The sequence below is a fragment of the Ooceraea biroi genome, chromosome 7 (genome assembly GCF_003672135.1).
Source record: "Ooceraea biroi isolate clonal line C1 chromosome 7, Obir_v5.4, whole genome shotgun sequence".
In the NCBI taxonomy this organism is placed as follows: domain Eukaryota; kingdom Metazoa; phylum Arthropoda; class Insecta; order Hymenoptera; family Formicidae; genus Ooceraea; species Ooceraea biroi.
In genome coordinates, this window is record NC_039512.1 from 7,867,900 (window position 1) to 7,882,573 (window position 14,674).

Genomic DNA, 14,674 nt, shown 5'->3' on the forward strand with positions numbered 1-14,674 from the left:
GGTTTATTTCCTTACGCGTTATGCGTTATAATACAAAAGTCTGTGCTCCCACCCTGTCACTTCATATTTTCCCGCGAATGTTTCCCAACGAATCGCGGCAACGTCGCGGCGATCGCGCGGCGGCCAGTAGGCGGCACCAGGCGTCACGCAACGTTCACCGGGAGGAGCGTAGGTCGATCTAGCGTGACGTCACGTTCGTCAGCCTAGTTGGGTTAGGTTTTACGCTGGAAATTCTAACGAGACAAATTTTTTGTTTGACGATTGATGTTTTCTCCGTGTCGTGTCCACCGTGGTTGAACGACGCCGTGGTGCTCGCACAGTGACGGCCAGCAGTCGCGTTCACCGAGCAAACCATCGCGAGGGGCCCGTGCAGCTCGGCGTGTATGAGATTTTAAACGGAAAATGAGTCGACATGAAGGTACGTACGTGCGCTGCGCTCCGACTAGCAAGTCAGTTCGCGTAACACGGGAAATACGCGGATTTGTCGGCGCAGCGAACGGAATCGTTCAGCGCTGTCGTGCATGCCAGAGCGTTCACCGAGAGTCCGCGCTGACCTGCGACAGTCTCCGCGAAATCATCGGGCTGCGGGGTTGTCCTTTTAACACGGGACATGTCCCGCGAGCTCGCGTAGCCGTGGGGGCCTAATGTCAGGGACCAGATGGCAGCACGCGGCGAAAATTCACGCGAATTTCTGTAGATTTGTGACGTTTTTCCAGACGATTTCTCGGGATTCGCCACGATGACCGATTTCGGTCAATTTTGGCCTACCGTCTGACCACCGATCACTACGTCCGATCAGCTGTCAGACCATCCTCTCCCGTAGTTGACACCTCTTTTCAGGACAGCCTTTTGGCTCAATCCCTTCTCTTGATGATGATGATGATGATGATGGTCTTTCCTTTACAGAACATATTGCAAGCTTTTTCCAATATCATCATCTTCTTGAAATTGTTTATGCAAACAGTTAATGGAAGTTTGACACAGCAAGCTGTGCTCCCGTACAGATTCTTTGTACGCTGTGTTCTTAAGATTGTATCATCGCTGATGAATGTGTGTCACAAAAATAATCCTCCACAAGCGCTTAAACCTCTACTTTTCAAGATTCTAATAAATGGAATCATGTTTCATACATATTTGCAATACAAGCAAAATCTGTAAAATTTATCTTTTTGGAGGCACAACATGTGTTACGTTCGTTATATAATTGTCACTTTTGATACGGTACATTGAATATAGTTGAACTGTTTTGAAATTTTTTAAGTTATTGCATCATTAGTTTCATTACTAATTGAATATTATATATTACATAGAGTCCGTTCACTAATGAGTACATACCTAAATATAAATTTATATAATGATTAGACCTATATCTTTTCACGATAGATTATTACTTGTATTCATAACATATTAATTACTCGTTCTCAAATATTTATACTTAACTAACATATTATCTGGAATCTTGCTTTTCATTGTTGTAAGACGATGACTTGCTTTGCCATGTATTGCTATTTATAGTTTTATAGTCATCTGATTTCTAATAATAATAATATCGTATTGACAAATTAAAAATATACTTAGGTTTCTACTTCCTATAATATCATTAGAACATACTTTCTTGAGACAATTAACACAATGTAATTTATATGTGTATATATTTTTTAATAATATATGCATATTAATAACGTGATATTACATGCATGTTATCTCATTATATTAAAGCTTTAGTCATTTAAAAATTATACAACAAAATGTAGAATTTTTTAAATATTATTTATAAGTGATTATTGCAATTAATACATAGATCATGTTTCCTTCCTCTCTGATTCACTAATGTCCTTCCTTCTCATTCACATATGTACGTTTTTACAGTTTTTCACTAAAGATAAGTTATAGTTATTTTATATAACAAATATATTAGTAAGAAAACAACAGTTTACAAGTATTACTTTTAATATATTGAATGCTATGGTGTTTAATGTTAGAAAAATCTATGTACATTATTCTGTTATTACTTTTTTACAAATTATTTCATTATAATTTCTAATTATGACTTATTAGTAGATAATTAATTTATTTCTTTACTTATTTTATATTATTATTATATCATATATGATACAATAATTTAGCAAGTGAATATTATATAACAACAAGATATAATAAATATTATAGAATAAAGTTATCATATGTGACAAGTTTTGATAAATAAGCATGTGATGTAATTACAAAATATATTCGAAATGTAGTTAAAAACAGATATAGTTAAGCACTACATCTAAAATAATTTGAAATAAATCTGTAAACTATATATGAAGTTTAATGTTAATTTAATGTGCTTGTTTAGGGGTAAGCTGTGATTCCTGTTTGAAAGGGAATTTTCGGGGTCGTAGATACAAGTGCCTTGTATGCTACGATTATGATCTATGTGCCAGCTGCTTTGAAGGAGGCGCCAGTACTACACGCCACCTCACAGATCATCCTATGCAGTGCATACTTACTAGATCTGACTTTGGTAAAAATGACACGCACTTATCGTCGCATTAGAAATATAGCGCACAAACGGAGAGAGTTGAATATCTCTCAATCCACTTTCCTGACGCTTGATCTTTTCGTAGAATTATACTATGGTGGTGAAGGCGTGAGCGTTGAACAACCTCAGTCCTTAACTTGTCCCTACTGCACGAAAATGGGCTTCACCGAGGCTACATTGCAAGAACATGTGGCTGCTGATCATCCTGATACGTCATTTGAAGTTGTACGTATATAAAAAAAAAAAGTTTTATATCCCTATCTCTAAATTATTATAATAATTTACGAGTCCACTTGCAGAAATGGAATGTAATGGTTTACATATCCCTATTGCAGGTTTGTCCAGTTTGTGCAGCAGTGCCAGGTGGAGACCCGAATCACGTGACCGATGATTTCGCTGGCCATCTGACATTGGAGCATCGCAGCGGACCAAGGGACCTGATTTCTTTTTTAGATGAACCATCTGCAAGTAGACACGGCGTTAGGCGGATACCGCATCCGTCTAGAGCTGTTGGCGCCCCGCGCGCGCGTAGGTACGTAACGAGATTGCAAATACCTGTTAAATGGGTGATTCATTCATTAGCATGCAATGTTACATTTCTACGCGATTACTACTCTTATTGAAAATATTGGTGGTATTATATTACAAATAATTAAAATAGTTACGTTGAATTTTCATTTTAATTATTATACTTGCCGTTTTTTTTTATCATGATTGCGATATTATTTTTTTTAATGGAACTTTTTAACAGATATCTCCTGTAAATTTACAAATATTTTATTAATAGATTATAACATGAATTTTAAATATATTTTTTTTTATTGATGAAAATGGACTGTTCCTCTGAGAAAAATTTTATCAGAGAGTACAAAGCTTCTTTCGGTCCTTTTCTTTTTCCATTAGTCATCTTGTTTTTATCCGCTACAGTTTTTTATGCCATGAATTATAGCCTAAGGTTAAACAGAATATATTATCATCAATAGAAGAAACGTTCTATTGATATAAACTATGAACTGTTGCAATACCGTGTAAAAAAGATTACGGTTAATATTTTGGACCTGGGCCCAGGTAAAAAATGTATTACCTGCGTCCCCCTCCCCATTCGTAGACCCTGGTACTTAAGTACTTTTCGTCATCTCGTCATCATCTTAGATATTGTTCATTGGGATTCATTGGACCTGCAGGTCCAACATGCATTTCAGTTCATCTGGAGGATTGAGTCCGAGCACTCGGGAAGGTATAGATCCAATTGCGGAATTGCTGTCCCAATTATCGGGCGTACGTAGAAGTGGAGGTAACAGTGGACAGAGTTCGTCGGCACCTTCGCAGTTACAGCAATTACAGATGCAGTTGCAGTTAGAACGACAACAAGTTCGGGTAAATTTATTTATTTTTTATCGCAAAAAGTAGATGTTATGTATAATTCTCTTCTCTGCGATCTCTATTGACTCACACACGACCAACATCATGAAGAATGTATGCTTTCATGCTTGAAGTTAGGCATTTTCAAGTTGAATTATTATTGATATATTATTGTGTTTAGGTAATTGATTTTTGTATTGGAGCGCATTTTCAGATTCAGGTTATGTGATATTTAAGAGCACACATTTGCACTATTCGTGAGTTTTAAACGTAAAATTAAGACAACGGATTAATATTAGACAGCGTGAAATTAATAAATTAATAATAAATATTTCTGTAATTTTTACTAATATTTAATATTAAAACTAATATAGTTTTCATTTATTAATTATTATTTAAATTAAAAATTATTTATTAATTATTATTAATTATTACTTAATATTTAAACTAATATATTTAAAGCATTAATATTTTCAGCATAATGTTGGAATACATAAACATATTCAGAACACGCTTCAACGATAAAAGTGTCTCCAATGTGTCTTCTCAGCCAAATACGTGGTTTTTAGAAGCGCTTTTACCGTTGTAAGCGCGTTCTGAATATGGCCATAATGCTGACATGAAAGTGCTTGAACTTAGATATAAGTAATACATAATTGCATGTACGTACATTCAATTTTATGTATTGAACAGCTAATCCTTTGCCACATTCGTTATTACGTATCCAAACCTCAATTTTACAAAATTCGATTTATCGAAATATTCGATTTGTCGAAATAATCGAAGTAGAGATTGTTTACGTGTTCTGTCTTCAACCGAGTCTTGGTATGCTTTTTTATATATCATACGACATTACATCTAGGCTGTCCAGTCAATACTGCGAATGCTACAAAACACTTTTTATCCTTTTTCTTCTTTCAAATAAAAGGAAAGAAAGACAGTGTTTTGTAGGATTCGCAGTGCTAACTGGACTACAGCCTTATTCATTTGAAATGTGAGAGCAAATGTTGACATACAAGCGTATCAGGACATTAGAGAGATAAATAAGAGCCGAAAAGATAGGAGGATACACAAGAGAAGCTGCATGACCACCTTTTAAGAATTTCATATTATCGGCTTTAATTTACGATTGGGAAATATATTTAAACAATGATAAAATATTGTAAATAATACAAGTGTAGTAAAAGTGTTCAATGCAGCTAATAATTTGCTAATAATGACCTGTTGCGTCAGCGCAACGGAATACAGTAGCGTTTAAATTAACCCAGTGTAAAGTACTTGGACGAATTCATATTTCTTGACTAAATCAGTATTTTCAAATGAGTGAGATATATTTGAACAAAATCCGAAAGAGGAATGAAACGATGAAATCAAAGTATTGAGTCTACAACAGGTATTTATGAAGATGTAGAAAAGAAAACTGTATTAAAAGTATACGTGTGTGTGATAAATTTTATGTTGTTACGTAACGTTATTCGAGTATCATTTTGTTTACACAGCTTTACTCTTCTTATACATTTTTGTGTATTATGAGTTGTCTATATAATTTATTAGTTTTTTGTGTAATACAAATATTGAGCAGGTAGTCACGGATCTCTGTTCGATATCGATTTTAATAATCCCTGTTGTAGCAAAGAGATTAATAATTTTCACACAGAATACTCAAAATAATAATAATAAAATATAATAATTATATTCAATATATATAGAAGCAATACACAGTTACTAAAGAAAATTATTATCTCTAGGCTGCTAGACAGCAGCTTGAACGATTACCCAGGAGACAGACACAAGTGATCGGTTCGGTGAGCGGTAGCGGAGCTGGCAGCGGTGGTAGCGGTGGTCATTCTACTACTATGGTGGCATCGAATAGTACGAGTAGTAACAATAATGCGACCAATACGGCCAACCCGTCCGGTGTGTCTTCTGTTAACTCGCAGAACGTCATGTTCCTGTTACCCAGGTACGTCCTTCCGTTTTACATTTATATCTCTGAATAATGGCATGTATTTTTATACATGTGCGGAGTCGTGCAGAAATAGAACATGACATATATATATATACACATAATTTTTAAAAAATGCACTCTAGATATTTAAGTATCTATTTTTGATATCTCTGCTTATTTTAATCTGTATATTTTATATAATGATGCTTTTGGTTGATAATAAACAAGTGCTATATATAGAATAAATTGTGTTACAAAAGATGAGAAAACAAATGTACAAAAGTACGTTTTACAAAGTACAAAAAAAATATAAATAATTTATATAAAATAATTAAATAATTTATAATAGAAAATTAAAAAAATGAAAATATATATACTCGATAGTAAATGGTACCAATATATATTTGATTAAATGCAATCGCTCTCCTTCGCATTTTGCACAGATGCATTACAACCACGCTGTCTGATTCGCAACTACAAAGTATTGAGCGCGAGAGTGCAAACAGGAGCCTTTTTGCACGTGAACTTATCATTGGAACGCTTTCTGAAACATTGTCGGAGTTGATGCAACAGCAGTGCACTGTGCAAACGCCTGCGTCAAGTGCGACTACTGCCACGACCAGTCCTGAGACACCAAACGCCAATACTTCCATCGTCTCTACGAAGAAATTAAGTTTAGCTCAGGAAGCAAAGAGGGATCAAGCGACAAGTAAACACGTGACATCACAAGCATCCGCGCAACAAAAAGAATCGCATATTCTGCAGGCTGCTGCCGCGACTGCTGCTGCTGCGACTGCTGCTGCTACTGGCAGTGTGAGCTCAGGTCTACAAAATCAGGGCTTACCCCCGAATCCTAATAGCATTGCGACGCAAAATCCACCTATAGTTCAAACATTGATGCATAGCGTGTTACCTCAGCCATTGGTAAGCACTCGTCCTTCTGGAATATGATCGCAGTATCTATAGTTTTTTTTTAAACAATTTTGTTTCTTGTTTTGTTGTGAAACACACACAGAAAGGATGGATGCAGTGGTGCATCAGGACCTCGATGCAATTGTATTCGGCATTTTTTTTGTTTCGAATTTTATTTGTTACTTGTTACGCCTATTTATTATATTGTTACCACTCACATCATATAGAAAATGTGGATACGAAATGTTTCTCTTAGTATGATATTACCTTGAGACACGAGTTACATCCGAATTCCAAATGTAATAGTACAAAAATAACTAATAAATCTGACCTACACGCAGAGCACACGACGACAATGGATGAATGTCCTCATGGGATTTTCTATGACGTAGGTATTGCAGCAACCACTGCCGCCGCCAGTTAGGAATACCGGTACTGGAACCATCAGGGAACCGATCGCGGCTTCGGCGCCGACTTACCTCAGAGGCGGGGTGGGTTCGGTCGGAGTGACAGGCTCTTCGCGTAGAAAGCCGGTTAGAGCTGTAGATGGCAGGAATCAATCTACAGAACCGCCACCCCCACACTAACCCCTCCTTAGCCCGTGTACCCATCCACCCTGATTCCTCACACAGGACCCCTAGCACTAGTCCTAGCACTGTTTAGAACACCTCATTATTATTGTTATTATTATAATATTATATATTAATAATTATTCAAAACGCCTTCTCCATTCTCTCCCCCCTTCCGCCCCCCTTTCTTCTCTACTTCCCCATTCTCTTATGTCCTACTACTAGTACTACTTTCCCCGAAACTTTAATCTCGCCATTTTTGCTGTTATGTGACATGGAACAAGGGCAAGGGCTGATTCGCTGGCCGCTGTGACATATTTGCGATTATAACATGTACATAATTCACTTCTTGCAGTCGTGCTCGGAATATATATATATATAATTCGGTCGCGTGTGCTGTCCTCTTGAAACGAGTCTTGCCACGTTCTTCCACGCTGACACGTGCTACCGCGATACGGCGTTACCTCTTATATCCGCTGGAGAGCAGGTGTTTAATGAAAAGTGCTGTAAAAAGAAATCCTTATTATAAAGGCATAAAACGGCATTAGCGTTCATTGTTCGATTATTGTCAAAATATCAAAAGACGTAACGAAGATACGCGAGTACATATTGTGATCCAGCGAAGCTGGACGAATATGTTATGAGTCGTACGGACTTGTTATCGCAATGCATATTAAATGTCGAGTCTTTATTGATTTACACGTATACCGCAAATTATGTCGAACACTCAACTAACTAATGCGTTGCGTACCTTTAAATACCGATAAATATGCGTCCCATTTTGCAAATAAAAAAAGATACATAAATGCAAAAATCGTGCCTGGGTTGGTCCGTGATACTAACACGCTTTAAATTATCCCAACTTCCCGATAACTTTGGCGCACTAATTGTGGAAAATGGATTGTAGTGACATGTGACAGATTGTATAATAGCGCAGAATGATTGCTGCTACATATTTTTCATTTACTTAGATTATAAATTCCGTTATAATAGACACCCTCTACTGTGTATGCTTTGCAATCAATAAATCAATGGTATAATGTATGAGAAAACAAATTATTTATATGATCTACATGTAAACTTATATTATTTTTAACTCGTTTTAAGTAGAATCTGTTTGCTGCAGTACTTTGCACATGTCAGATAGAAGATTCACGAGAAAAGAATGGAGAGATATTATTGAAAATTAATTTTATGTACGAGACTATCGCAAATAAACGTTTAATCGAGTCAAATTTAATTTAATAAATCAGCATTGGCGGACCATCCCTTGGCACTTACACATCGCATATAAATATGATGTCATAAAGTGGAGAGATTACATTTAGCTATATTAGAAATTGTTTCAACAGCATTATAAATTAATATATTAAATTATCTAATTGGCGCTTAAACGGTATTTAATGTTCTACTGACATTTAAATACTTTATCAAATTATTATTTTTCTCATTATTCTTGTATATTATGTAATTGTACATTATGTTTTGACAGTGGAATAAAGTTTTTTTTTTAAATTAATCACTCCATTTTTAAGGCATTGAATGATTGTACTAACTATTTAAAAAAGTTTATTTCTTTATATAAAATCTTATTTGTGTTAGATATATATATATATATACAGTTACATGTTTGAAAAGCGTAAAATAAAAAATTTCCTTTATCAATTGGTCATAGTATGGAAAATCTCCAGATTTTCCTTTAAACTTTGTCAAAAGAGAAAAATTCCGCAAGAGAACATTCAATATTTTCAAATAAAAATATGATTACTTCTGCTATATATGTAAAGCAAACATTAATAATATTATATCAGAGTGTGTGCACGCGATGCATACAAATGAGTTTCTAAACTTTCTATTGAGAGAAGATTTCAAAAACATTCGTACATAAGAAGTTTTCTTTTCGGATGTAACTTTACTTTCCTTTTCTTGCATGTTTGCACATAAATATATAATCTGTCTTGTCATTAATTTAATATTTCATGAAAAAAAAACTTATTAATATCTCATGTAAGGATGTATCTGCAAGATGAGGATTGTATAAACAATCCATGCAACATTTTAAAAAGAAAAGTACAGAAAAGTATACGTACAAATAAACATACATACCATGCAAATTCATGAGAAAAAAGAGAAGAGAATTCAAATATCTAGCGTCTAAATACGACGTAGAGAACTTATGGAATTCAGAACTTGGTCATCATATTTTCCGTGCGTAAAATCGAACGAGTCGAAATCCAGCTAAATCCAAAGATAGAGGGAAAAATCATAAGGGACACATATTTTGATTATCATTCCTTCGATATATTGTTAACTGGATGTTCTGCTAGTCATTTTATTTGTACTTGATATATGTGTATTTCAAGCGAGTAATCTTTTTGGATAGCTATTTATTTGATCCTTGATTTGCAATCGCAATTTATAAAATAGATTCAAAATAAAACAAATTGGAATGTAATTAATTGCCTTAACGCTAGATGCCTGAAAGATTAATGAGAAGAATTGATCCTTGAAATATGGATGTGTCTGTAAAAATGTTCATGCATAATGTTCCAACGAAGTGAATGCTACAGTGGGCTAATCTTAATGAACATGCGTATGTAAAATTATCAACTTGTGAATATCGTACGAATTTATTGCACTATCATATGTTTTTGATTGGAAATTGATTGTTTAGATTAATACATTGCGATAATTCACGCTTAAATTCAAGTCTGTGTTCAGGAACGATGCAAGACTCTAAATTAATAAAAATCTAGTATCCTGATTTCTGTCCTCTGTCAATAAATCAGTTATAATTTTATCACGCTTATCAATGGTCTTACATTAATTAAAAGTTGCGTTTTTTACAAATAGATTTAAATTTCAATATTGCGAAATTTTTTTTTATGTTTTTTTACGAATGGATTTAAATTTGAAATATTGCGAAATATTCTTTACTCGTATTACGTTTCTCTTGTTTCCACGTTACTTTCGTATTGTCAAACTTTTCCTGTTTTTCTTATTCTAAGTACGATTCGCAATGCGACATGTGTTATTGTTGTTTTGTGAAAAATTCGATAAGTTCAAATTTTCTCAAATTGAAACTTATCATTTTTTGTGAATTAAATCAATTTGTGAATTGAAATAATTTGAGAATTTAATTCGTGAATTTATGTAAATTACATGAATTTAAGTATTATATGTAAATTTAAGTAAAGAAGATAAAAAATCACTATTTATGCAAGTAAACAGTTTGCGCAATTATTACAACGAATACACTCAGAGCAAATTGGAATCAGACCGAATCATTGCAATTCCTAAAAAAAAAGAAACATTTTCCTTCCTCTCTCTCTCTTTCTCTCTCTCTCTCTCTCTCTCTCTCTCTCCTCCCTCTCTCTTGTTCCTCTTTTTATTGAACAAAGACGTCTCCCTCTGTCTATGAATAATGGTTCCATTTATATTAACTATATTTTACGTACCGTTGTTTACCACAATAAATTATATATATATATGAAGAAAATTATATATATATAGATACATATACACAGAGCAGATGCACGTGTTTATATATACGTCGATAGCAATATCACTTCCTGAATATGCATCACGTAATTATGTTTGCACACGTGCTGAAGTAAATTCAAAGTAAAGATGCAGTTGTAGATGATAAAAATGATATGTGATGGATTTAAACAAAAGGCAAAAAATATAGAGCTTAAGAGTGAGCATTTCAGAAAAATTAATTCCGTTAAACCTTGGTGATTCATTGACGATTGTATTATTGCGCTCTTATTATCATACTGTTTCTTACCGTTATAATCGATTAATTAATCTAATTAATCTTAAGGCTTGTATATTTAGATTTGTGGCCCAATATTGCAGATGGTATCTGCAAATGTAATATATTAGATAATTACCAATCATTTTAAAACAGAGGGAGTATTGTCAGCGTTACAACATTGTTTTTACATATAAGAATAGAAATCAGGCGAGATCACGCTTACGCAACGATCTGTTTTGCATTGTAAACGTGGAAACAATGTTCTTACGTAACATATATATTTTTGTCACCCTTTGTTAAAATACTTCATTTACGTGTAACGTATTTATGTTACAATAGCACAAACATGAAAGGAAATGAATGAAAGAAAATTACTGCAGTTACTTTTCTCTTCGTTTAGCTTTGTTATTTTAAAAATACCATAATATTTTGTTCGTTTAACGACTTTGTTAATTAGTGGAGAACGCAACGTGTTTGTACGAAATGTCAAACAGGAATAATGTACATAGGACATAAAAACGCTTTGACACGATCATGTAAAAGTGAGATGGCGAGCATATATGGTCCTTATCTAAGAAATCACAATATAACACTTCAATTTATCATTGTGTGACTCATAATCATGTCGGTCGAATTATGATTTGTTGTAATGCGATACCTGCATTGTCCTTTTTTAGAGGCAGTGACGAAGAATAATTTCGTGAGAAAACAAATATCAAATGTAACTAAAAATTTCGATCATTTTTAGTTACATTTTTATTTTATTCTCTTAAAATGATTCTTAAAATAATGTTCTGCTTTTAAAAACGAAGCGGAACTGAAAGGAATAGAATTTTGACTGGACAGACTCGTGACTAGGAACTATTACGTATTTTAACGCTAATTGCTTATAGAGAATTCTAGTATTCCTAAAAGATTCATTAAAATTCTTACAAGATTTTTATTATCTTGTAGCAGCTGTCTTGTTTTGTATGACTGAATATATAGATGAACTATAGATAATTAATGAGTAAATGAGATAAATTATTTGATTAGTTAGTATCAAGTTTACTTCAGTATGTGTCATCTCAGGTGATTCAAGATTCTTAGTCACATAGCCTGTTCCTGCTTGATTAAAATTTGCTCATGATTAGTATTAAATGTGCAAATTGGTATAATTCCGATGAGTTCAATTTATTCCGATGCTACGTGTATGTGAAAGGACATCTTGTGTCTTCAAATGTCAAGATTCTGTTGTTCCGAAAACTTTGAGAGCGATTTGAAAAAATTTAAACTCAACAAAATTATACCAGTTTTTTAAAATGCATCGAAGCCGAGAATGTTAATGTTCAACTAATTTCAATAGCAAATTTTTCTCACGAGCTGTAGTCAAAGTACAGAAAGGAATGACGCATGATAAAGAATTGTAGAAGCTAGAGATGCTGTATGTAATAGATGTATAAACGGTAAAGAGGAGAGAGAGTGCTGACGATGTAGTTACTGATGCGACCCTCTAAAAAAAGATTCTAAACGTAAGTTTGCCATTGTTTTACTCCTTCGAAGAATCGGGGTGCAATGTGTGGGACCGGAGGGTATATTACAAATATGAATATCCTGGGCGAGTTTACGCTCAGAAAAGTCCTCCCTTAGGACATAAAGATATAAGAGCAAGAAACGTGTGAAAATGTATGAGTCGGGATGTTTGTTTCCCATTTTCTTTAATGCAATGATTGTTAAATGCCTTACTTATCTGTCCAAGTACCTATTCAAATGTGGGAATCCGAAGTAAAAGCATCACGCGCTCTAGGATGAAACCAATCTTTTCCTTAATGAATTAAATTATTTATTAATTTAGTATTTATTTCTTGAATCAAACATTTTACAGTATTAAATTAATACTTTTAAATAGAATTAATATTTCTTCAATGATTAAACATTGAAAGAGAAAGAGGGAGACAGTTTGTGATTTTATAATAAAAAACAGTACAATTAAATAGAGTTGAATAATTACGGATAATAATGCAAGAGAAGGAAAATAACAAAATGTCTTGTTTGTTTTAAAATTAAGTCTATTTGAATTTCTTATATCTATAATTATGATATTAAAAAGTGACTAAAGGAGTGTCGGAAGTCTTTCTAGAGTACGTATTATTGATTTCCACATTTTAACAGATATCTTGTACGGTTGATCGATTGATCGAATCGTGAAACGAGGAAAGCAGTCGGTGACTTTTGTATTATTCACCCATGTGAAACTAATTTCGATTTATATATATAAATCAATATTGTTTGTTTCTATCCTGATTAATACCGCAAACAAAATGATGATACTCGACAGGATCGTTTTTAACGGCACGGTCGAGTTAAAGGCGTTAAAGAAGTAACAGCACATCGCGAGTGATGATTAGAAAAGTAAATTGGTTTCAGCACGAGAAGTCGAAAACTATCGTAGATGACTGTGTGTCATTTGGTAGATCGTTATCTAGGCATTCTAGTTGAATCACACAAGGTACTTATGCAATAGCTGATGTTAATTATAGAGTTTGCACAGTTTTCGCACTCACATGGGATCACTTTAACACGGCCGCGCCTATATTAATACGTGAGATTCGACTTTTGGTTGGTGACATTAGTGAACGGAACTCTTCCTATCTCAATATTAATCAATGCATGTTAATCATTCGGCAAGAGAACGAATATAAATTTATAATATGTTGAAGTCTTCTTAGAAAATAAAATTATATTAATTGTTTGATTAATAGATGAAAGTAAATTCTTATGGCGATCACGTTTGAGTTCGAAGTCACCAGTTAAACCGTTGAACTTTCTCGCTGTCATAAATATATATAATGCATCTACGAAACTGTCCCTTCGAACTGCAACTTCCGAAAGGGATCTCGGAGTTTCGAGCGACGTTTTGCCAAAAACTTTCCTCTATATGTTGATCGAGCATATAATTGCGCGTATTGTCGCATGAGATTCATCGCGAATTTTTATCTAATACTATTCGATCGATGACGCTACACGAATATATACGAAGAATACATGAGCGCAAAATGAATGAAAGTGAGAGCGAGCGATCGATCGAGCGAGAGTGTGTGAGAGAGAGAGAGAAAGAGAGGGTGCGTTGATAATCGAAATTGTGCGTGGTACACACGCGTTGAAGCGGGCAATGTTTCGAGCATTGCTGCTAAGTACTGATAGAAAGAAAATTCAAATGGAGAGTCTTATACATAATAATGATATTGAAATGTAAATTGTGTTTGGTTGTATTTTGTGTTATATGCCTCTGATGCTGAATATAAAGGAAATTCAATCAAAACTCGCGTATCTCTCACGATATTTCTCCCTTTCCAGATTTATTGTAAAATATATAGATGTATTGATGGCGTAAAATTCGCACTACAAGAGAAGTTTTGATGCAATTATAATTTACAACATTACTTGCTGTTCTGAAGATGGAAGCAAAACATTTACTTTATATCATTATTATATCTTCTTTTTACTATTAATATATAACTATTTACCATAAAATATATAATAATTAAATTACATAATTAATAATTAAATTGCTAATATATAATAATTAAACCAGTTAACTGTTAAAAGCTCTGTAT

General features: G+C 33.8%; 1 protein-coding gene across 1 annotated transcript; it reads left to right on the forward strand.

The window, feature by feature from the left end:
• Positions 1–172: 172 nt before the first annotated feature.
• On the forward strand, positions 173–14,379 carry LOC105279256 (E3 ubiquitin-protein ligase KCMF1). Its single transcript, XM_011338906.3, has 8 exons — positions 173–418; positions 2,342–2,509; positions 2,613–2,752; positions 2,863–3,059; positions 3,712–3,904; positions 5,638–5,852; positions 6,281–6,761; positions 7,142–14,379. The coding sequence occupies exons 1-8, from the start codon at positions 403–405 to the stop codon at positions 7,334–7,336; spliced, it is 1,605 nt and encodes a 534-aa protein (XP_011337208.1). The 5' UTR covers positions 173–402; the 3' UTR covers positions 7,337–14,379.
• Positions 14,380–14,674: the final 295 nt, after the last annotated feature.